At 49.3% G+C, this 25,794-nt stretch overlaps 1 protein-coding gene across 5 annotated transcripts in view; it reads right to left on the bottom strand.

Moving 5' to 3' along the window:
* Positions 1 to 16,247, bottom strand: part of DIP2C (DIP2 acetate--CoA ligase C (putative)) — a 390,975-nt gene extending 374,728 nt beyond the window's left edge. For 2 of the 5 annotated variants that reach the window (XM_045812960.2, XM_087857775.1), the window contains exon 1: positions 15,958 to 16,247. In XM_045812960.2, the coding sequence (XP_045668916.1) occupies positions 15,958 to 16,042 (85 nt within the window). In that variant the 5' untranslated portion in view covers positions 16,043 to 16,247. The remainder of the gene's footprint in view (positions 1 to 15,957) is intronic. The other 3 variants (XM_045812961.2, XM_045812962.2, XM_045812963.2) reach the window with 3 other exon arrangements.
* Between the last annotated feature and the right edge of the window lie 9,547 nt (positions 16,248 to 25,794).

The raw sequence follows: 25,794 nt of genomic DNA, 5'->3' as shown, positions 1-25,794 counted from the left end.
TAGGAACTGCTCCTGGTGTCCTTTCTCCTCTGCTGGGGGGCCGGGGGGGGGGGGCGTTTATTTGAAATAAGAAAATCTCACCTCACACACATCTGAATTTCAGTTTTCTTCAAACTGCCCTTCTACCAACAGTCTTTCCCTTGGTACCCGCTGGGAATATTGAAAAGGCAGCACGGGACGCCATTACTGTCCCCAAGTGCTGACGGTACCCAAGCCCATAGGCTGTCAGGGCGTAGCGGGACTTCTCTGCACGGACACACTCACATGAGACACAGATGATGATCGCCACCGGCTCCCAAAGGCTGGCCACCTGCACTGGAGTCACCTGGGGACGCACCCCTAGCCCCACCCCTGGGGTTCGAAAGGCCAGGCTTCTGCACGGCAGACGAGAACCAACAGGTAATAAAGCAGAGCTCGGGAGGTCACCACGGTGCCTAAGTACCTGCCCACACCTGTTCAAAGTTTCAGGAGCAAGGACAGCAGCTTTCAACAGGCGGCTGCGGGAACGGCCCATGGACCGCCGGCCATCCAGACTGCCGGCTTGGTCTGGACGGTGCTCGGGCCTTTGTGAAGGTGCTCAGTCAGAGCCACCCCGCTTGCAGAGGCCAACGGAGGGCAGAAACCCTCCAGGAGCGTCCGTCCACTGGCCGGGGAGGCACCCTCCTCCCACAGGCGGGAAGGCTACAGGGAAGTCTGTTTCCATTTAAATTAAGATTCTGATTTGTTTGTAATGACCAACTACTGGTGTTCTTTATACCAGCAACACCTTCGGTACGTTTCAAAGGATTTGATGCCATAAATCACAATTTTCATTCTACGGCGATACAAGTACTCTGGTTAAAAACACATACGGAAATGTGCCAAGAGGAAAGGGAAAATGCCTTCACCACTAATATTCTGTCCAACAGGCCCACCAGGAGCAGCCTGCAGGCTGTTCACAAACGTGGGTTATAACGTACATAGCGCTCTGCCGTAAGGGAATTTCTTACCAGGAACGGTGTCTGCTTAACAGGGTTGAACGTTCAGTGCTATGAAGCAGGTAACTAGTATCTGCCCCGGGATCCACTCCTACTCGTCTCAGCCAGTAAATACACTGGCACTTAGAAACCCCAGCAGGTGCAGCAAAGTCCTCAAGCAGGTGAGCGAGACCGAGGCAGACGCAGAACGTGGCCGTCCAGGTAGAGAGGCCAGGGAGGGCTTGCAGAGGACGGGCAGGATGGGTGGAGGGATGGGAGGGTGCATCTGGGCTAATGGGACACCTCAACCACCCTCTCAGACCTGGAAATGAGACAGGCTGAGGCCACTTACTGCCCTTTTCCATTTTACAGACTTAGAAATACTTTCATGTCAAATATTACCAAGCCTAGTGCCTCGCCTGTCAGGGCCAGCACTGACCCTGCAAATCAGCGCCCACGGCTGGGTCGTCACTCACAAGGGTCGCCGCGGCCACCTCGGCTGACACACAGCTCTGAGCTGCGAGAAGGCTGCGGACTGTCCATCTGCACTGAACACGGACATCGACAGCATCGCATGGAAAGAGTGAAACCTAAGACGTAAACATGCATACCTAACAGGGAGGGAGGCAACCAAGAGATTTCCCCCGATCTCAAAAAACAGAACGGCTTCATTCACAGCCCAGATGATTGCAGGCTCAGCCCTCGCAGAGGAACAGAGCCCCCGCTGCCACTCCAGGCCACGGCCGAGGAAGAGGGGTGGGGGGGGGAAGGGTGGCTGCACGGATGGTCCCTGAGGCTAGACGCACGGCCTCCCTGCGCTGAACCCGCCCGCAGCTCCCTAGTTAGCAGGGATGAACTGGGAGGTCGGTGCTGGAGGACGGAGAGAAGCTGAAGGACTCCCGAGGACCCCGGCACCCAGTGGGGATGGCTGGAGGCCAGAGTGCAAGGCCGGAGCAGCGAGGCCACGGGATCCCCCCAGCCGCAGGTGTCACCCCCACCCCGTGGCCTCCCCGGTGGGGGGAGCCCAGCGCCTGCAGGAACCCAGACACTGCGGACTCCCCTTGGCACACATTCCACACACACAACACAGGACACACAATCCAAGCACGACTCCTGCTGAAAACCACCGGTGCCGCTGGCTCTGCTGTTAATGATTCACCCCTGCACCAGCCCAGCGCTCGGAAGGAAGCAATCTGGGCTGGGACTGGCAGGAGGACCGTCCCAAGGGCCTACACCTCCACTTCCGTAAACTTGCACAGAAAGCAGGAAGGTCAGATAAGGTCAGCTCCGGGGATGCAGCCGCCTATTTCGGTGTGACTTTCTGCTCAAAAGTCAGAGCGCTGAAAGTACACATCAACCCTCGACCGTCAGTCCACTGGCCAGACTTGCCTGGAGAGAAAAACAGAGGCGTGCCCCCAGTCACTCACACGGGCCCCCGAAAACAGAAAGGCCCAGATGCCACTGTCTCATTAGGCTCGGTGCCCAGGACCCGAGGCCCAAGAAGCCCCAGGCCTCAGCCCAAAGGGCCAGGGGTGCAGGAAGAGGCGGCCTGATGAGCACACGGGAGCCTCCAGGGCACCGAGCTGGAGCCCGTGCAGGGGCCACACCCAGGACACCCAGCGCCGCGGCGCCCCAGCCCCTCCTGCCCCACTGCACGTCTGCTCTGACGATGGGCTTACGGTCGATCTTCTGCATCACAGAAACGGCTGTCACCCCCGCCTTAGCGTCCAACGTGTCCGCTGACGCAATGGACTAAATGAACGCTCGAGGAAAGGGGGACAATTCAAAAGCATCAGACGGCACAAAACCACCCGAACTCTGGAATCAAGTGTGATTGTTCTAACTGGATGTCTGTTTGCAGGTGCACGCACGCTTCCCCCAAGTACACACCAGCACGGGGCGGGGCTTCCCCGGCCCTTCAGAAGTCCACTGCACTCGGCATTAAAGAGTAAACACTTAACACAGCAAACTCCTTCTATGTTCTTCAGAAAGCTCTTTTATTAGGAACATATTTGCCCCCTTTTACAAGCACACACCTCCCTTAGGAACCACAGAAATTCTACAAGGTATGACAAAAGCCTGCTGCTTTACTCAAAAAGGTCGTCCAACACTCAAGCCAACGTCAGATTAAAGCACCTTTCGCGTCTGCCGCATGAGCTATAGTGATCAAATCTACATCTCATACCCACTTCAGCCCAAAGTGCTCCCAACAAAGGCCAGGATCCTCAGGGTCACTCACAGGAACAAAACACAACCCACGCTCCAATGCCAGGGAAGGGTATTTATGGGGAAGGAGAGAGGACTGTGGCTGCCTCCACTCTGACCTCTGACTTGCCAGTTGGGTTCTTTGCAGCTTGTTTCTGGGCTCAGGCAGAAGCCCCTGAGGACAAACCACCCCCTGATGGAAACCAAAACTACCCCCCAAGCAGTAAGAACTGTCCTGAGCCAGCAAGACCCCGCCCATGATGGACCCTAAGACCGTGGTCTATTTAATCTTCGATGCCCATCAACATGTACCCAGCCACCTTTGCTCCACATTTTCTTTATACAAATGTGGAAGTATTTTTGGCACTTTGAAGACAGTCTTTGAGACACTAGTCCCCAGGCTTCCTGCTGGTGGCCTCAAGGAAACAAATTCATTTCTCATCTCACCACCACTCATTTGTCTGCCTTTGGATTTTGTCAACAGCGAGCAGCCAAGCCTGGAGCGTCCGGGATTCCTGGAGCCAGGTATCCTTGTACCCTTGTGCCCCAGCGACAGCAACACGTGATTCCTTGTTTATAGAACTATTTAATTATCTGCATATAGCCAGTGCTGCAACAGGCTCCCAGAGCAGAAGGACATGTGGGCTGACGTGGGGAGTCACTGGTGGGGCAGAGAGAGATCAGCCAAAAGCCCATGGAAAAAGGATTACAATTTTCCAGACAACCAACAAAACCAACTGGAAGCCTGTTCACAGGCATCTTGCTCCAAAGAAGCCCTTTCCAAAGGTTATCAAGGATTCAGGCAGTCAGGATTCTCCCCCCTCCACACACACACCATAAAAAAAAAAGAAAAAAAGAAGGAAGGTTGGAGGAAGAGGAAGGCATGAGCAAGGGAAGAAGAGAGAACCTCAGAAGAACTTAGGATTTAGAACAAAGTCGTAAATGGAAATTAAACATAGGCCTCTGGTCATCTCACGGAGGCCCAGTTAGTCTAAGAGACAAGTAACAACATTCACACTTTCATCTGAGCCTACAGGTGATCTCCTGGAACCAATGCATCATGAAGATAAATCGAAGAGAAGAATCAATTCACAATGCAGTATAATGAGTCAGCCAGAATAACCAAATTAACATGATCTACTCAGAGTCAAATCATATCTTTCTTTAAGATTGGGTTGCTCTACCGCTCAGGGGCAACCTTAGATTTAAGATACTTAAACTGGAAAATGATCTCGTTTCCCTTAATTCTGATAAGCACAGCCCTAGCGAGATGGAGTGGCTTTCCTCGCTTACGGGACCAACGCAATCATAATTATGCACCTAGATCCGAAGACAGAATGAATACTCCGTGTTTTCTGTTTAAACTCGTCACGGGATGTCCGATGGCAGAGCACTCACGAGACATATCCACGGTAAATACACAGTACAAAAAACCGTCTGCGTGCCGGGACTGATTTAACAAGAGAAGTCTTCAAGGGCCCCTGATACGGGAACATTTATCTTCATTAACAAAGGGCTGTATGCTTCCCGACTGAGGAAATGGGAAGTTGTGCTGTCCAGAAACAATGTCCTAGGGAAAGACCTACACGCCTACACACGCCCACCGTAGCAGGACCATCCCAGACACAGGATTCATAATTCTGATGCAAACAGGAATAACCAGGGAGTGGGGGAGGGTTCTACAGAATTGGAGACCGCATCCCAGGATAGCCAGGTGTCCCACGAAGGTCCTACCTGTTCTAAACAGTTATCCCTGCCCACACTTACCTGGATTAAGACTTTATTTACATATAGCAAAGGTAGCTATAAGATTTGCCCTGATTTCACTTGTATGTGGAATCTAAAAAAAAAAATGAACAAAACAGAAAGAGAGAACTGGTTGTTGTTGGGCAAAATAGGTGAAGGGAGTTAAGATGTACAGGCTTCTCGTTATAGAACAAGTCCCAGAATGAGAAGAACAGCAGAGAATACAGTCGATAATATTGTAATAACTGTGGTGACAGATGTGTGGTGACAGACGGTAACTATACTTATCGTGGGGAGCATTTCATAATGTATACAATTGTCAAATCACTACGTTGTACACCTGAAACTAACTTAACATTGTAGGTCAACCATACCTCAATTAAAAAAAAAAAAAAAAAGATTTGCCCCAACAATCTTCTCCAATCACTAGATTCTCTTCACAGTTATGAGTAACCACCAAATAGCTTCCTCTCAAGGACTGAAAACTAAAAATAGGATAACAAAAGAAAGCCACATCCTGACGACTTTATTAAGCAGATTATAGTTATGAAAATAAAGGATGTTAGAAACTAGATTCCTAAAATACCCTTCGAAGAACTCTGTACCAGTAATAGCTCATAACTGTTACATCAGGAGGAAAAAATATTTAGGGTATATGGAAGTAAATAGGTTTAAAAAAAAAAAATCACATTCACCATGAAACTTGGCACCTTTCTAAAAATTCTACTTTTGGACTGGATTAACGTACTTCATGAGGGCAGGCCTCAAGCTGGGGCAGCAGTGAGGGGAAGCAGGTGTCAGAGCGGCGTCAGCAAGAGCTTCCCGGGCAAAGCAGGCTGCTCGGACCTCACACCCAGCCGTGTGGCCCTAGGCAAGCTCTCCGAGCAGGTTTCCTTGTTAGGAGACACATGTAACTTAACTTAGGTTATAAGTCCTGGAAAAGTAATTTATGGAGACACTAATGCAATGCTTAGCACACAGTGAGCAGTCGGGGAGTGGTGGCTAGAAATACACGTAAGCACCTCCACCACGGATGGGGAGACTGTCCGCGTTAAGAAAAAAAGAGGTCCATTTGCAACATCCGATTTGAAGTCCAAAGTTTGCAGCGTCCGTGCCTACTGACAAGACTCCAGCTCTCTGGGGACAGAGAGGAGCATGGTTCATTCGATGTGGCCCTCATCCCTGCAAGAACTGGAGATCAGAACGGGCACTTCACTTGGAATAAAAGCACTCTACATAAAACTAAAAATTGATTGCCTCCTATGTGACGGGTAGCTGCTTAAACACAGCCACCATCATCCTGATAAGTAATAGGGAAGCTCTGAGAGGTCACTCTTCCCTTGTAGAGACACTGAAGAAGCTATTCCGGGAATCTCATTTAGAATGTTTTTCCCAGAAACACAACCAAGAATTAACAGCATTGTCTCTTAACCAAAATGATGAAGATTTCTGATAAAACCATACCACCCGACCTCCTGACTCTAAAGGATGCTGTACAGAAAAGTTAGCCCAAAGGGGCCGCATTTTCTGTTTACCTTCCATGAGAAAGGAGTTTCGAACATACAGAAAACGTGAAGAGTTGTAGAATGGACACCCATGTACCCACCCCCAGATGACAGATCAGATTTTAAATGTAAAGTTCCCGAGGCAGCCGGCTGAGAGAATGCAGGCATAAGCTTCACCCCCATTACAACCAAGTGAAGGCAAGGGAGCGCCTTCCCGGGACGTGCTGCTCGCCCTCCCGAGAGCGCCCACGGCTGCCACAGAGCTCCCAGTGCTGGTCTCAAAAGGAGCCCAGATGAAAGGCTGGATCCGCAGGCGTGGTTCAAAAGAAAGCAGCCACACGGTCTAGGATATGGAACACCGTCAGGAAACCGAGGTTCTAATGGTAGTAATGAGTTTCAAACCATTTGAAATCCAGTCTCCTCATCTATTCAAAGAGGATGTCATTTCCTTAGAAAATATTTTAAAAAGACTAAAAAAGATCTACATGAAAGCGACAAGGGAGCATGCAATTATAAGGTTTCCTCTGTATCTTAGTTTCCAGGAATGCTGGTGTCTCAAACACTGCTCCCCATCCCACACGACCCCTCAAGAACACATCACGGTCACCAGAACCGAGCCCACTGATGCAGCCAGCCTCGTGAGCAAATCAGCTCTGGTGAGCATGCCCAACCAGCAGCGGGGTCAGCTGCCCACCGGCCAAGGAAGACGCCCACCCTGGCCGTCCTCTGTGTACATTCCCTCCCCAACGCCTTGCTCTTCGCCATTCACAGGAGACAGAATGGACTACAACACTTCCAGAGAGCCCCTCTGACTTACACACTTTCCATCAAGGGCAGATTTCATCCAGAATCCTATTTGTGCCAAACACTAAACAAATCATCAAGGAAACAAAATTAAGGGCCAAATCTTCCTAATAAAAGGGAAGACATTTTAAATTACCAACAGTCATTATAAATCCCTTAGTAGGGGATCTACATAATGATTCATCCCATTTACAGGGGAGGAAAGAAAAGCAAATTCTACTTCCTTTTCATATTAATTTGTGTACCAATAACTGAGAAATAGCTCAAAGTCTGGACGCTGCTATCAACAGCAAAAGAACCCCAATCGCTAGTAGTCAGGTGGCCCGTGGCGGTCCACGGGGAGAGTGTAGCCATCACAGCCAGACTGGATTCGCTTGTGCTAAAAGCAAAATGAAACACCAATCCACCCACCCAGCAAGTCTTATTTTCACAGAATTTCCTGACATGAGACAGCCCGAGGACAGCAGCTTGTGGCCGGGAGGTACGTTACAATGTGCATTAGCAACAAAGTTTCAATCCTGGCAAGCGGATGGGCCATTTCCTGAGTTTTAAATGTGTATATTTTAATGACTTAAATTTAATCCAATCATGCTCTTGCTTAAATAGCTCCTTAAAGACGGCTTTATATCAGTAAATCTCAACAGCTTTTAAGCATCCATTATATTTGCCAAAATAAGTAAGAACAAAAGTGGCTCTGAAGCCTGTTAACGCTCACTTAAGAATCTAGCATGAAGTCCATCTCTGCCTCATTATTTCACGTTACTTTTAAATAGTTATGATACGTAATTGAAGCCATAATTTCTGCAAAACCATTAAGTCCACAGGGTGCAGGTTGAGGGACGGTGCCTCAAACCCCTATCGCTGGTTTCCGTTTTAAAAGAAGCTCACGGGGTGCCTGGTTGGTGCAGACTGCCCAGCAGCCAACACTAGGTTTTGGCTCAGGTTACGATCTCAGGGTTGTGAGGTCGGGCTGCGGGCGGCCAGAGCTCCGCACGGAGTCGGCTCGAGGTTCTCTCTCCCTCTGCCCCTCCCGCCCCTGCTCACATGTGTTCTCACTCACTCCCTCTAAAATACATAAATCTTTAAAAAGTAATCAAATAAAAAATAAAGCAGCTTACGAAAGCCCACAAGGAAAAGAGCCCACTCACATTCACAAACTGAAGAGGTGCTCACCTCGGGTGACTGGCAGGGTGAGCGTAAAGGGTAACGCCCCAGAGTGTCACGGACGTCACCGTAAAGGACAAAGCCCGGGGTGGTGAACAAGCCCCTGCCCGTACCCAACACCAAGCTCCGAATGTTGAGGGTGGCCTGGCCTCTCAGACCTGCCCCGGGCTCCCAGGACCCCACCTGTGGATCCCGTCAGACGACATCCACGTTCCCGTGTCACCAGACGTGGGGCGTGATGACAGGCGGTGCTCGGCCCAGCATCTCCCCACACACTGAAGGCTGAGGAACACGCATACCCCCAGAGTCACAGCCAGTGAATTCTGAGCCTCAGTGAGCAGGTCCTGACCGCTCCTCCAGGAAGTTCCGGGAATGACTCCAACTGGAAGCCCAACAAGGTCCAGAAGATGCGGCAGGACCTTGTTATATACGATGGGCTTCCCAGGTACACCTGGGCCAGAGCCTAAACAGGACGTGCTTCCCAGGTACACCTGGGCCAGAGCCTAAACAGGACGTGCTTCCCAGGTACACCTGGGCCAGACACTAAACAGGACGTGCCTCTCCTACCTGAATAAACTCAGTCACAGGGAAGGCCAGGGATAGGAAGCACCAGGAGCTCTGTCCCAGTGGACACACCTGGCAGAGAAAGAGCGGAGCTGAGTGTTTACCAAGCAGACGTCAGGACATCACCTCGTTGATCCTCAATACTACCCTGGAGGTAAGGTTAGTAGCTCCATCTGACAGCTGAGGAAACGGAGGCTGGGGAGCCCAGCTAGCTCACCCAAGATGGTGCTGTGAGTGGTGGAGCCAGCAAGGCCCCCACCTACCCCCCAGATGCACAGAGACCAGGAAGAGCTCTTCTCAATGGACAGACTCATGTTTAGTCCAGAGAAACCTCAAGCTCCTCCCACAAATCCCTGCAAATAGGATTTAGAAAAACATCCAAAGAGATTCAGGAAGCAAGAAGAAGGTCATCCACAAGTTAAAAATGGAATTTTGTGCTTTCAGTTCCCACTGTACTAAAACCCAGCCCCCTCAAACTGACAGCTGCTCGGGGAAACTGTCCTTTCTGAAGCATCAGGCCAACTACAATATTTCATCTCTTCCCTTCCCCTGACAATACAGGCTTTGCAACTGCTCTTAAATATACCTGACATCCTTCCGTGAGGATTTGTAAGCTACATTTTGTCGGCATTTGGGGAACTGTAACACTAACTGGCCGTGCTCTATCTGCAGTATAAGAAATAATCCCTATTTGTATTAGTTTATTCATAAAGAAGACTCAGAACCTCCCAGTGAGGTTAATTAATAACACAGTTTACATTTCCATTTTCATTTCGGGTAAAATGGCCTACAAAATCGATTTTTCCCAAGAAGTAACTCTTGATACTCCCTTGGACTGTCGGGGTGCATCCATGCCAACTTCATCTTTATGGGGAAGGGAATTTCAGCTTGGCGAGAAAGGGGAACAGGGAACACAAGGATTCAAAATAGACGCTCATGTTTTTCCTGAGTGACGACGTCAAGGAGTGTGGCTCTGTGTCAAAACGAGGCGACAGGCGTGCGCTGGCTAAGGAAACTCGGGGGCATGTGGGCCTGCCCCTCCCCCAGCTTCTATTTGCCTTATGAACTCCTCACAGAGGGCAAGCTACGTTTGTAAGACACTCGGCCGGAACACGAGGAGAATCATTCCTGTGATTGGGGAATCAAGTTTCTCTCTGCAGAGGACGAAGCGCTCAGAAGAGAAGCCACACCTGCGAACGCCTTCCTCCTCAACCAGAGGCGCAGCCCTGAGCCAGGTGTATCTGAGGTCGCCCAGGCAGAAGAGCTGGTATGTGTGCATGTGACTTCTAAATTATGTTTAAATTATTAAATGTATTATTGTTAAATTATTAAATGACCTGACTAACCAGATAATTCAGTAAAGAAAAAAAAATTAGTTGTTCATAGTTGTGAATAAAAATGTAATGAATCCTCTTTCTGGTGCTGACAGACTAGTTCGGATCTAGCCCACGGGCTTCAATCTCATTAGGACACAAACAGATTTCCAACCCACTCAGCAAACACATGATTTAAAATCACCAGCCCAGAGGAAAAAGATACATTCCTAACCTAGTATCAATCACAGAATCCCTTCATCTCATTACCTTGGATAGTTTAGTCTTTCTTTTTCCCTGATTTTTAATACCCACTGTACAAAGCCCTTTAGTAAGGAACCGTCTCGATCTGGAATGCACACAGCATACACAGCCCATTTTACTATCCAAGATATTCAGCCACAAAACCAAACAGTAACCGTCCCCCCCCGAAAGGGACTGCTTGCTGTAATTTTAATTTTTACAACTCCATATCTTAGCATTTTCCCACTTTATTTGTCTCAGGGGCTTATTAAAATTAGTAACCCCCCTGGGTCCCCAAGAAAGCAGCACGGTATATGCGTGGTTGGGGAGGACGAACACTGTCCTTCGGCACGTTAGCGCCGATATTCTTACCCCACACCAGCTGGGATTCCCAATTAGCGTCTCCTCTTGGCGAGCGCTATTTATTATCATCACGAACAAACGGATGCAATACTTCTTTTGAGACGTGACAAGTTTTTGACCCTCTTAGCAGAAAGAACAGAGCATGGGTAACAATAGGTCACCTCCGAATGGGGTGCGCGCACACACACAGATCACAAAAAAAGAACTAAACTGGACAACCTTGAGAGTAGAAGTCTAGAGAAGGAGAAACTGGAACGTGAGAAGAGTGCCAGCCCGATAAAAAGTGCCCAGAAACCTATCACATCACCCAAGGTGCCTTGCCTGTTACAACAGATAAAATGTCCCCAATTCCCAGGATAAACAGCGATACGCAAAACTAAGTCAAGTAACTGCAGCCCAGAACTTGATTTTTTTTCAGGGTGCTTGAGCAGTTATGACGAGAACTGGAAACGATCTTTAATAATATGACTGGATCTGAACTGGTGAGTCAGTCTACATATATGACATCAAAACGGAGATTATCCAATACACTCTCTTTACAAGTCAGAAGAATGCTACAACTCATCCCATAAATCACTGCTTAAAAAAAATAAACCAGCTCTAAAAAAAGAGACAACCCATTTGAAAAAGGCTGGGATGAGGAAGGCAGAAAGTGACTCACAACACCGAACAGCTTGTAGTCCAAACCATAACAAGAGTATAAAACCAGTGGGCCCAGCATAAAACAAAATAGAGTCATTGTTACCGCTTTGACCCCGTAAAGCTCAGATCTAAGCATAACTAGAGCGTTGCAAATATCTTACGAGCCCTTGGAACCATTTTACAGATCTGTGCCTTTAATGTGTGTGTTTACTCTCCTGGCTTCCTGGCTAAATTTGACATCTATATTTATTCATCGAGAAAAGAACATTTAAATTTAACTATTTTCCTAACTCTAAAGAACTCTTATAATTCATGTCCACACGTTTCAAATCCCACACATATCGATGCTGCCATTTTGTAAATATTTTTCTTAATGCAGGTAACAATATTTTACGTCCACTGTGCCAAGTATTCCATTTCATTCACAATACTTCCTGCTATTTGACAACTCCGGGATGGATGTAACACACAAATTCTGTCCCCAATCCTGAGGTCTGATTCCAGGTGGAGGGGTCCCAGCTCTCTCCCTGAACCTCTGACCCCTTCCCTTCCTCCTCTCCAATCATAACAAATTATTAATGAGCAACTGCAAGAAAACATTTTTTTCACACACTTGTTTTCCAGAGTCAACCATGTCCTTTCAGTGAGGATGACGTCCACACAGAGTGGGCTGCGTTAGTCATGGCTGGGGCTTACTGACTTTGGAAGCGGTCCTCAGGACACCGAGGTCTGCAGCAACAGGCCCTCCGAGAACACAGGGGCAGGACCCGAGTTCTAGAGCTCCGTGTATCTGTTATCTCATTCCCAACAGCCCTGAAAATCTACAAACATTCCAACTGGCCACCTCTTTCCGATTTACTCTCTGGTGTCAGAATGTGCGTGTGAACTGCTCCTCGGCACTGGCCCCTTGACCAACACAAAAACCTAGCATCAGGTTAGCTTCCTGTAGCAGGTGCTCACTCACGGAGACAGTGCTCGGCCAGACTCCACCACAGCTCATAACATTAGCTGAAGTAATTTGGTATGTTAATTAGCAAAGAAGAGCACGAACTGAAAAACCCCCATGAGCAAAAGTTAGGAAGCAAGCAGACGTACTAACAAAAACCACAAAACGTAAAACATGGCATCTATTTCATAAAAGGACTTCTACAAACACCAAACAATTTTCATAGGCTGTATCACCAGGCGGCGGCTTCCCTAAGTTCTACCAAAATAAGACTTCAGCCCCTCCTGGACCAGAGAAGGGCAGTGGGTCCGCACAGCCCGCAAAACCACCCGCCAGTTAACAGAAACTTGCTCCTAAATTTCAATCAACAACTGAAATTTTAGACATGAGTCTTTTTTAAGTTTTCTGTTTCTTGTCTACTCTGCTTGATGTTTCCATTTATAGTTTTTCCTTAAGTCAAAAAAAAATGTTTATTTACCCATTAATGAAATTATTTGGGGGTCTTCCTAAAGCCAAAAAGGAAAATGCACAATTCCAAAAGGCAAAAATGTCAGGAAAAGAAGAAATGCTTCAGGGAGAAGAGTGTGGGAAATGAGCCACGGCCGCTCCACCTGGCACCCTGCGTCCAGCCCCAAGTCTGTGCGCCCCAGACCGACAATCCCGGCCCCACACCACCGACTGGATCCACACGTGTGGACTGAGGCTGTCAGTGCCCATGGGAGGGGCTGCCTGCCACATCTCCCCACAGAAAGCTCCCGCACTTTGCTGACAATGCTGTTTTGCAGCGAGAGGCTTTCCCCAGTGAGGGAAGCACAGGGTAGTCACAGACAGAGCAAAGAAAAAGGAGGCAACCAGCAGAGCAGGAAGTAAAAATCGGAGTTCCGCAGCCAAGAAGTCAACCGGCAACCCTTTCCCAAACGATGACCACCAGCACAATACAACACCAGGATCTGCAACAGAAAGTACGAACCCAACTGCACCAGTGTGTGTGACGTGCAGCACAGACAACCATCAGCCAACGGCCGACAGGCCACACAGGAACTCCGAGGAATAGTCTGGTCTGCTCTCTCAACCGGTATCATGTGCTTCAAATGCAACTGCTTTCCACCCTCCTCCGAAGGAACGAAGCACTGGAAATCCCACCTGTTTCCACAATAGTTTCTGATATTGTCATAAAACGATGAAGGCTGATTTAAAGAATTCTCTCCGCATGAATCATGACTGAGGATAAAATGTGACAAAAGCTGTTTTAACTTTTCACTTTGCAAGGGAATATGCTGGGGGATTTTTAAGTTCCACAGTGTAAAGAGAGATTTCTGATCCTTCCAATCTCGGGCTTCCTCTCCGAAGCAACACGGAAAAACAAGTTGATTCATCTAATTTAAGCCAGTAAAACTGTGCTATGTGCTTACAAGACCTGACATTCCAAATAACCTTAAAGAACGCTCCATCAACTCAGCATGGACAAAGCAGGTCAAAGATGACACAGCTAACCTGTGGGGGCAGCGGGGCGGGAGGGGGGGCACTGGACGGGCCAATGAGCCAACCTTCTGATTGTTTCATTCTTTAGCATTCGGCCCAGGTCTATCGGGTTTGCACAGAGAGAAAAACAATAATGTACTTCCCGCATGCAAACACATACCCTTTTCTCTGCCCACTCAATAAGAAACTCATTAAGCCCTTTTTAAACATCTGTACAGACGGAAGGTGTTCACGGGGAACCACGCTGAGCATACCCTTGGTCTAATGTGGTTTTGCCAAGCTCTGGGTAGTGGAACATATTACTCACCCTCCAAGACGGATGGTTGGTGACAGGCCAGTGTCACCGAACAGGTAAGTGTGCCCCCAGTTCCTGCAGCATGGGGCCAGGACACACACCCTCAGCACCGTCCCAGACTCCTGGAGCAACTGTGAGCTGATGTCCAGGCTGACCGGGGAAGGGGCTGCAGTCCTGCTGAGTTCAGATGGCTTTTCACTTTGGTAACACAGATGGGGTATGGACACTTACTGTCCATGTAATGCGGACATAGCAAAAGTGTTTGGGGGTAAAGCGTGAATGTTGGGGTGCCATAAGGAACACAAGAATACAACATGCAGCTAGGACCAAGACGGCCACAAAGTGAGGAGGAACCCCATCTGCACACCGACAAAAATCACAGAACTTAGGCAAATATTTTCCAATGGAGAGTCCATCCCCTCGAGCCAGCTGCCCACACTGCACACTTTATCCAGCAGTTTAAATCTAAATACTGTCCCCAGCTGGGTACCGCACCGTATCCCCTGCCTTCGGGTCCTCTGAGGTGCTAGCAAAGCCCTCATCGCCTTCCACCAGCCGGAATAGTGTCTGCTAAGCACACAGAGTCCAGGAAACAGCCTCCTCTCCTCCCACGGGACTGCTTCACATTACAGAACATTACAATACCCTGCAGAACCCCAAATTTGAAGCAGAAAAATAGAAAAATGCCCATCAACGTAGGGCTGAAAAGGCCGTTAACACCACGCCATAGCCCCCACGTTGATCCCTTCCTTGCCCTGAATGTGTTAAAAAGGAAAACATAAAGTCAACATCAGCTCCTCCCTGCTGATGAAAATTGGCACGAATGAATGTACTTTCTGGCTCCCCGCCCTCACAAAACCGTTACACACGCGCACACACACACACACACACACACACACAAAAGTTCACCAGGCTGAACTGCTCCAAATGTAAATTCAAAACCAGCCAGCCTATCCCCACCGCACAAGATGGTAGTGGCCTTTGCAGGGTGAGCTGGGTGAATACCAAATATATATTAAACATCTCACATTTTGAGATGCTTCCTTTTTTAAGAGACAGCAAAACCCGATCTAAAACTTATGACAGTTGAGCACATGACCCCACCATTAGGAGCAAATAAGAAACCGCACAGAACACTCCATGAAATCCCTGCAGCAAATCTGCCACAAATTCTAAATATGAGAGATGAGAGCGAGACACCAAACCTGGCCTCAGGGGGAGGTTTTACGATTTCACCCAACCTTCCCATCACAACACACAGAACAATAGTAGCGCGATCTTCCCCCAGCTAGGGCAGCCTGTTTGGAAGCCAGGATGCCCGGGCCGCCGAGCTCAAACCCCCAAGTACAACGCCAAGTTTCGCATTAGAATAAGGCCAGCCGGCACCTCAGGCCGTGCGACGCGGACGTGTCCCCAGCGCCGGCCGCGGGGCGAGCGCACGGACGCGCACCAAGGACACGGCTCCCCGCCAGGCCGGCGCAGCGCGGCCCAGGCGCCCCCGGCCCAGGCGCCCGTCCCCGCCCCAGGCCCCGCCGCAGCGCGGGGACCCGCCGGCAGCCCGCAGCGCGGGGGACCCGGGCCGAGCCCGCGGCAGCAGGGGCGGGAACAGGGTCGCGCGCACCCCCGCCCGGGACTCCCCCCTCCCCGCCCGGGACCCCCGCCCGGCCCCCGGCCCCGTCCCCGGCCCTCCCCGCGCCAGCGCGGCCCGGCCGGGCGCGGGGCCTGTTACCTTCCGACAGCTCCAGCTCCAGCTCGGCCAGCCGGGCCCGCACCTCCAGGGGCAGAGCCATGCCCTCCAGGCCGCGGTCCGCCATGCTCGCGGCGCCCCCGCCCCAGCCGCCTCCCTTTGTTCGCAGGCCGCGGTCTGGCCGCTCCTCGCGCCCAGCGGACCCGCACCGAGCGCGGCAGGCCGGGCGCGGCGCAGCGAGCGCTCCTCCCCCGGCGCCTCCTCAGCGCGGCCCCGCCACGCGGCCTCGCGCCCGCGCCCCCGCCCGGCCCCCCGAGCGCGCCCCCGGACCGGCCACCGGCCCGCCGCTCTGCCGGTGCGCGCTGACGGCGGGGGCGCGCGCGGGGGTGGGGTTGGGGAACGGGTGGAGGAGAGGGGCGCCCGGGAACGGGGGCGCGCTCGGGGCCCGGGAGTGGGGGTGGGGACAGGGAACCGGGGACTGCGGACGAGGACGCGCGCGGGGGGGATGGGGACGGGGGCTGGCGGGGACGCGTTCGCGGGGGGCTGGGGGAGGCGGTGTTCGGCCGGGGGCGCGCACCGGGGTGAGGCGGGGGCACGGGGATGAGCGCGAGGACGCGCACCAGAGGTGGGGTCGGGACGGGCGGGCCGGCGCAGGGCGCGCGCTCCCAGGGGCGCGCTCGGGGGCGCGGGGCGCGCGCACCGGCCCAGCCCAGCCTCCGCCTCCTCCCGTCTTAAGGCGAAAATACCTGCTAGAGCCCAGGCCCAATGTGCAGGTTAAAACTAAAGTGTTCTGGGTGTTCGAGGGCTGAATGCTTTTTATGAATACTTGGGGGTGAGGGGTGTAAAATGGCAGTGTGGCCGTGGATAGGGTACTAGATGGGAAGTTCCTAATTCTGGATCTAGAACCTGCCAACCTGTGCCCTTGGGCTAATCAGCACTCCAGACTGGGCTCCTTTCCCAGCCTGAGAAAAGGAGAAGAGACTGAATCACCTAATCCCCACTTCCTACATCAGCCCTACCAGGCTGTTGCCCGAGGGCACACGGTCAAAGGGACCCAGCCATCCCCAGACTGGGGGCTCTCTTATTTCCCCACACCTTGGTCACAATGGCCACGGCCCTCGGCCCTTTTCTCTTGCACTCCCTGTATGCCTTCCCCTTGGAGGGTCAGCTCCCAGGGCATTGGGGTCACCTCTGTGCACTGATTACCAAATCTGGGCCTCTGTCCTGACCGCTCTGAGAGGCGGTCTCACGCCCACTGCCCAAGTGAATAGCCTTGCTGGGATGCCCCCCATACCCCGAACTCCACAAGCCCAAAGTAAGCCCACTCCTTCTGACTTCTAACTACTTCCACCATTTCCTTAATTATTGAAGCTGGAGGGAGTCCTGGAGACCTCCCTCTTCCTCGGTCTTCACACAACCTCTGCTTCTCAACCCTCTCAAGGCTCTGGCAGGAAGACTGGGTCATCTGACTTCTTGGTCATTCCTGTAACCCCTCCTATCACTCCCGGGAGCATTCCCACTTGGGTATTCTACAACAATGTACTTGACCCTGTGGCTGGAGTTGGCTCTCGAAGCAGGGAGGCATTCACCCCTGCTCAAACACAGGCCATAGCACTTACCGCGCCGTCTACTGAATACAAGCCCAGCCTGGCTGGAGACTCAAGACCCTCCACCACCTGACCCAACCTGCAGACTGTGCCACATCTCCCACATGCTCTGGTTCCTCGAGGCGCGGAGTGCCCCTCATCAGCGTCTTGGTCTTTGTTCTCTTTAGCCCCTTTCTTCATGGTGTGCCTTCATCCTGGAGTGCCTGCTCCCCTGCCCTGCCCACACCCTCCCACATCCATCCCTCACAGCAACTCCAGAATCTCTCTCTTCCTCCCTCGCTGCGCTCCCTCCTGCTACTGCTGCCCTTATCATATTTGACTTTTTGTTTATCCTCCTCCTTAGTGTGAGCTCCTCAAGACCGAGCCTTCCTCATCCTTCTAGTTCCCCTTGATGTGACCGTAGCGACAACTGAGAGAGGTGTTGGCATTTCTCACGCACATCTGTCTTCTCCGTGGTGAATTGTGAGGGGATAAGTGGATATCTGCACTGATGAGCTTGAGAAGAGTGAACCCCCCAGCTCCTCTGCTTCATATTCTGTGGGCATTGGTCCAATGGACGCTAGGAGTCAAGGCGTGTGCCCCATCACTGTCCCCGCGTCATGATAAACAGGCCACCGTGTTGTAGAGAGCCCTGGAGTCCAGCCCACCCGTGTTGCAGGTGAAAAGCTTTACAGAAATAACATGCAGCAGAACCAGGACTCACAGCCCAGCATCTGGAGCAAAGCCTGGGGTCCCTTTTAGCAAAGTGGGACTGCACATTCCAAACAATAAGTGATGTCAAGTCCCCCTCGGGCAGGATGATGTGGCAACAACATGACATATTCCCTTTTTCATGCAGGGATGGGTCTGGGCATTTATGTATGATGCCGTAACTGACTTTGGCTCCAAAGAAGACTATGATTTTGCATGAAACACGTTGATAGTATACTTCGATTCTGAGTGATGGTTCTTCATTTTAGTAGGTCTTTGTGTAACCACACAAAAAACAGGAGATGGTGTGCACTTGGCATTTCCAACAGCCCAACAGACATTTTTATCTGGAAATCTTGCCATGTCCTCAAAACACAGTATGCCCAAAATCAAACTCCACCTACTGCCCATCCTGGATCTCTGTCCATCGTCTCTGATGGTAGCCTCGCTCCTCCTCGTGATCCGTCGTTTGAGCCATGCTGTTACCAATCTCACACGTCTCTCCCTCTCCTCTGCCCTCGGCCACTGCCTAATCCAGACCTTTAGAGCGCCCCCACCCACCCCTTCTTTTCCTTCTGATCTTTCCTACCATGGCTGCCAGATTGCTCTTCCCAAGTGATACTTTGAACAGGTCGTAGTCTCCCTTGCGCTACAATGGACACTGATTCTCTGCCTGCAGAGCAAAGAACTCCTTGATTTGACATTGAAGCTTCCCAGGCCTGGCACAGTTTCCTTCCCTACCTTCTGCTCCACGGCTCCCCATCATGCTCCATTCCCCTGCAGAGTGCCTCCACCTTCCTGCTCCCTCTTCCTGCCGTCCCCTTCTCCCTACCCCACCTGTGTCACAGCCACACAGCAAATCACTCCCACTCATGCCCCCCTCAAATGCCACTTCTTCCGTGAAGCCTCCTTCCTGACCTCCTTGTTGGGAAGATTCTTGCTACCTCCTCTTTTTCTACCTGTTCCACCTGGGATGTGTCATCTATGCGTGCGTCTTATCTGGCAGCTAGTTTATCTATAACTTCCCCACGATGTTGAATGACATAGAAACAACATACTGTTTCTCAGAGTGCAGTCTGGCTCTGCAACAAGGGAAAGGACCATTTCCCCCATCTCATTCTGCTCCAGTCCCAGCCAGCCTCAAGGACTGGGGAGTTTGTGAAAATCCTGTAATCCACGTGTGTGTGTCTGGGTATAAAAACCGGGTTCAAATGAATGTCGAGGTGGACATAACAATACCCAATAGATGTTTATTAGAATGAATTGAATAAATGCCAAGGGCTGTTTGCTTCCAAGTTCTGCCCAAAGCCCTGAAAATTCTGTCATCAGAGTTATTTTCAGAAAGCCACTGGAAAATCTCAAGACCGCTACCCGAAAGTGGTAAAACATCAATAGCATTTATTAACACACTGGCATGGTTTAATTTATCAAATAAGCCAGCCTTTACATAACAAAGCCCCGAGGGTCTGAGACACAGCACAAAACATTCAGGTGTGAGGAGGCGTGATGATCCTGGCCGACCAGGAGGCAGCCTGCCGGAGGCTAGCGGATTGGAGAAACGTGGAAACACGGATGGTAAGCTCTCTCTGTTCCTGTGCCATCCCAGCTAAACGAGTCCTGGAAACGGTGTTTTGAGTTCCATGGAGGGGCAGCTATAAAGCTAGTTAATTAATTATCATCATACTAGCTAAGATCTGGGTGCCTCTCTCTAAATCTTGCTTTCCTGTCTGCTGTGGGTCCTTTGTCACCACTATTTGCCCACCTGGGACAGCTCACCTCTGCTGTGTTTCTGTTGCACTGAATTCCCAGCCAACTTGGAGAGAGAACTTACACACTCACATGGAACTGGGCTCCAGATTTCAGACAGTCTGGTTGGGACAGACGACAGCAGCCAAGGAAGCTACTAACCCAGTATCAGTGCGGCAGCGCGGGCTTCCTTCGTTAAGAGGAGCTGACCGCGGGAAGCACAGGCTCTGTAGGTGAGGCTTCCCTGCGGAAGCGCATCTCAGAGCTGTACCTTCACTTCTGAAGCCCGACTGCTGATAAGAGTTGATTATTTCACTCCTTATCAGATTCATGTGGGATTTGTTCACACTGGGCTTTCTCCTGGGCATCCCAACCTTGCGAATTTTTTACCTCTTCCAAAGTCATTAGGAAGAGCTGATTGTAAGATACTATGGTGCTTTCTCTGTAAGTACTTACATCATAAATCCTGAGGGGCGGGGCGCCTGCCACCGCCGTGACCCAGTTTTCCTCGGCGGAAATTTACCTACACAACTGTGCCTGGCCGTTTGTGTGTGTGGTTACATTTCATTTGGGTCTTACTGTATTATCAGCAATTCAGCCTGGGTGGAGTGAGTTGGGTTTAAAGAAAGGGGGAAAAAAGTGAATAATCTGACACAGAAAGTTTGAGTTTAATTAATCAGTACTTAGAAAGCAGCTTGAACCCCTGAATGATATTACTCTATGCATGCAAGAAATCATTAACATTCTGTGACTTTTTTTACATCGTTATAGAATTAACTAAATAATATGCATGTGACTAAGTGGGCCCAATCCATGGACTGAACCATATGGGCATTTGCATTTCATTTATGCTCTCTTCCTCAGGAAGTGAAGAATTATCCCACCTATTTACCTAAGAGCAGGCGTACAGGCAAATGAGAAGAAGAAAGAAGTAATCCCAGAGAATCCCACAGCACAATTAGTTGGCTTTTCCACGCCATTGTCAGAAGTGCTGAGGATTCAGCTGTGAGTCAAAGATGTCTTGATGGAAAAACAAGTGTGTGAAATTTATCCTGGACAAACAGCCTAAGTGTTTCTTGTACCCGATATTACAAATCAATATGCAATTATCAATAAGGTAATTCTTTCTGATCATTTTAGGGACTTATTAGTCACTTGTACTAGCTGTGCTATGGTAGCACAAAACACAAATTATCCAAAAACTAGTCCTGTTTGGTCTTAGAGTACATCATATTTTTATAGCAGATTTCCTTTGCCAATTATGATTGACTAATGTCTGGCTTAATTAAGCTAATGTCAAGATTAATTGCCATTCCCAGAACTCATATCAATTAATCGCTGAGACAAGTGACACATAGGCTTTTTTTATTCAAGATTTTATAAAGTGTTCTCAGATATAAGGCTTTTTTGAGTGTTTAAAACATAAGCTTTTGAAGTAGAAGAGAGGAGGGTGGTCAAAGACTAAAATCCTGCCATCAAAAATCTGCAATGTGAAACAGCATCATAAAAGAAAAATTCTAAATTGACCTCCTCCCTTCAAAAGGGAAAGTATCTCTACATACCAAGTTCAGCGCAGGCCTGAACGGCTTCTCCTACACCAGGTAGCTCTCCATCATGATGTCTGTGGTGGCGTCTAAACAGTTGAGTCGTATAAAATCCAGAATCTTGTGATTATGAAGTAATTAAAAGCAGTGTTTTCAGTGAGTCTGTACTAGCTCACACATACACTCAATGATAGTAAATAAAAATAAAGGACACGACGCTTGGGGTGCCTGGGTGGCTCGGTTGCCTGAGCATCTGACTCTTGATTTCGGCTCAGGTCATGATCTCGGGGTCGTGAGATGCAGCCATGCGTTGGGGTCTGTGCTCAGTGCAGAGTCTGTTTGTCCTTTTCCCTCCCCCAGCTTGTGCTTTCTCACCCTCTGTTCTCTCTCAAATAAGAAATAAGTAAAATCTTTTTTTTGAAGAATGTATTTATTTGACAGAGAGAGAGAGCACAAGCAGGGGGAGCAGCAGAGGGAGAAGCAGGCTCCCCACCGAGCAGGGACCCTGACATGGGACTTGATCCCAGGACCCTGAGATCATGACCTGAGCCGAAATCAAGAGTTGGATGCTCAACCGACTGAGCCATCCAGGAGCCCCATAAAATCTTCAAAAAGAAAAAGAAAAAAAAAAAGAACACGATGCTTACACTGTCCACCGTAGACTGTGCACTGGTTGAGAGAGTCCCCAGGACCCTGGGGCCTTGGCTTCCTCACCATCACCCGTCCCTGAACGAGAAGATAAAGTCGGTCCTTTGAGGATGGGACTGGGCAGGAGCAAGACGGGACGGGCATGGGGCGCCTGGGTAGCGCAGTCGTTAAGCATCTGCCTTCGGCTCAGGGCGTGATCCCGGCTTTCCGGGATTGAGTCCCACATCGGGCTTCTCTGCTGGGAGCCTGCTTCTTCCTCTCTCACTCCTCTGCTGTGTTCCCTCTCTCGCTGGCTGTCTCTCTGTCACATAAATAAATAAAATCTTTAAAAAAAAAAAAAAAAAGAGGGGACGGGCAATCCGGGCAAAGCCAAGTCCCAGTTATGGTGGAAGTTTTACCTTAGCTGTTGCTGGTACTTCATCTTCCTGAAGATGGACTGTGGTGAGGTCGGGCGGGCTCCCGAGAAGCAGAGCCTGAGGCAAGGGTTCAGAGGCACTTGCTTGATTGAAGGCATGCTTTTACAAGAACCTGGAGGGAGTGAGCACATCAGGGCAGAAGGGAAAGAGCAGACTGCAGTGGCCCAACCCATGGACTGATGGGGCAGTTGGCTGTGCGGCATGTGCCACAAGGGTCCACTTGTACCTGGATTTTTTTGGAGAGTACTGTACATGTATCTTCTCTTCCTTATGATTTTCTTAACACCATTTTCTTTTCTCTAGCTTACTTTATTGAAAGAATACAGCATATAATACGCATAACATACAAAGTATGAGTTAGCCCTCTGTGTATGTGATTGGTAAGGCTTCCGGTCAGCAGTAGGCTGTTAGCCATTAAATTCCAGGGGAGTCAGAGTTATACCTGGGTTTTTGACTGTGCAGGGGTCGGCACCCCTAACCCCACGTGGTTCAAGTACCCCAACAGTACCCTTATGCACAAGAAAGGTGGAAAGGTGGAAGGGTGGAAAGAGAAAGATAATGGGCAGAGGAAGGGTAAGAGAAAGAAACCGAGGGTGCAGCAGACAGGTCAGGGAGAGGCACGTGCATGCAGGGAAACAGGACCATGCTGGAACAGAAAGGCGGACTGAGAGAGGGAAACAGAAACACGGTCACACAGAGCTCCAAACCAGTGATTTTAAAGACATGACAAATCTGATACAAATTTTAAAAACAAGCAAGCAAAATGCTATTTTGAAATGTTGCTGTGGAAATCAGCTACCGTGTTAGTCTCTGAGGGCTGCCGTAACAATGTGGCACAAACTGAGTGGCTTTAAACAAGAGACACTGTTGCCTCACAGTCTAGAGCCTGGAAGTCTGAAATCTAGGTGTCGGGGAGGCTGCACTCCCTCTCATGCTGCTGGGGGAGAATCCCTCCCTCCCCACCACTTCCAGCTCCTCCTGGCTCCTGGCAATCCCCTGCTTCTCGGCAACCTCTGACTCCTTTGTCACACCAGCATCCCTCTGTCTGTGTCCAGCTCCAAGATTCCCCTTTGTATAGGGACACCAGTCCTCTTGGATTAGAGCTCACCCTAGTGAACTCCTCTGAACTTGGTCAATGCTGCAAAGACTATTTCCAAATAAAGTCACAGTCTGAGGTCCTGAGGGTTTGGACTTCAAGAAATCTTTTGGGTCACACAATCCAACCATAACAGATGGTAATAAGGAAACAAACAAATCTAGCTGAAAAACTACATCCCAAACCCCAAGAAATGATGAAGGGGTAGCTACTTAGGAACAAATTACAAAACCCACAAGCCAAAATTGGGGAATTGAAACAGTAGGAGAAATTTTAAGCAACATATTATATACAATTTGAAACATTTTCAAATAGCAAAAAATGATCAACTAAAACAAAAGCAATGAAACACAGTTATGAAAGAGACTATGAACAGTCCCCAACTTAAGTGATTCCACCTATGATTTTTCAATTTCTATGCTTTACAATGGCACAAAAGCAGTAAGCATTCAGTAGAAAAACATACCTCGAATTTTGAAATTTGGACCTTGCCGGACAAGCTTCCCTCATGATGCGGGACAGTGGCTCCCAGACACCGCATCACGGGAGTAACAGCGGATCCACGGACAACCGTCCTGCACCCATACGGCCATTCCGCCACTTCCAGTACGGTATTCAATAAATCACGTGAGATATTCAGCACTTCACCATGACGTAGGCCTTGGGTCAGGTGATTTTGCCCAACTGTGGGCTGGTGGAAGTGTTCTGAGCACACTAAGGTAAGCTAGTCTAAGCTGTGATGCATTTTTGATTTAACAATGTCTTCAACCTACAACAGGCACATGCAGATGTCAAGAGGAGCTGTAGTTTATTTCTAGCCTGTGAGAAGTGCACTGTGCTTGGTGATAACCATCAGTTGACTAACTGATAAGCTGCTCTTCTTTGTCACCCAAGATAGTTTCACTTGACTGTCACCAGGTTTTAAGTCACATTAGCAGATAGATGCCTGCTTGAATAGGGCCTCTGGGTCTGCAATTTTTTAGGAGAACAAAACATTAACTTTTATCACAATAACACTGTTATTGGTGAATGTGTCTTTTATCTGCAGACAAGTGGGCTTCCTGGTGCTGACCACAAAAACTTACTAGCACAGGAGGCAGCATGGGGGGCAGGCCTCCTCTTGCAAGCAGAGTCCGTTTTTGGTGGACAGTACGCATGTGTGTTCTCTGCACACAGTTCACCCCCAAGAGGAATAAAAGAAGCTAGCATCTGGGCCATTTCTTATTCACCCTCACCAATCAAATAAGATACTTCACTTTCCCTGGGGCAGAGAGAGAGAGAGAGAGAGAGAGAGAGAGAGAGAAAGTGTGTGTGTGTGTGTGTGTGTGTGTGTGTGTGTGTGTGTGTATAAATACAGAAAGGCTAGCAATGTTACAGTAATCAAGTTTCCCCCACATGGAAGAAAAAGAACATGAGGAACGGGGAGAGAACTCCCCTGCAATAAAGTTTAAAAAAATAGAAAATGGAATCAATAGATTAATTAATGTGATGGACCTTCCATAAAATTTTAGCGAGAGATTATGGTAAGATATGGGGAAAATTACGAATGTTGACCAAAAAAAACTAATGTAGTAGAAAAAATAAGGCAATTAGTTTTAGGAAAATAGAAAGAATCTCCATAATCGTAGTATATTATAAATATACTGTTAAATTGTTAAATTCTGAATCAATTTCCTTGTAACGAATGTGATGTTGATATGGTTGGATTTAGGTTTATCATTTTGTTATTTGTTTTCTGGTCTTTGTTCCTCTGTTCCTCCTTTCCCGACTTCTTTGGAATTCATCCGTTCTAACCCTGCGCGGACATTTTCCTGCACGTCTCTGCACTGCCGTATCATTTTCATCTACATACGGTACATACACACGTGCATTATAAACGCCACAACCCAGTAAGGTATGTCTGCTTTCCCAGTCATATGTCTTACAAAAATTAGGAGGAAATTTAAGGTATACAGTCTTTTCTATTTACCATTTTTTATGTTCTGTATTCATTCCTGTGGATCTAAATTTCTATCTGGGATCATGAAAAAATCCCCTTAGAACTGCTATTGCAATTTTGCTGCCAATGACGTATCTTTAGAGCACCTTCAATTTTGAATATTTGAAGTGTTACTGGGATTAGAATTCCAGGT

This window comes from Ursus americanus, chromosome 31 (assembly GCF_024610735.1).
Source record: "Ursus americanus isolate L20-20 chromosome 31, mUrsAme1.1.p, whole genome shotgun sequence".
NCBI classification, from domain to species: domain Eukaryota; kingdom Metazoa; phylum Chordata; class Mammalia; order Carnivora; family Ursidae; genus Ursus; species Ursus americanus.
The sequence above is the reverse complement of the archived record's forward strand: the minus strand, read 5'-3'. Positions and strand labels throughout refer to the sequence as shown.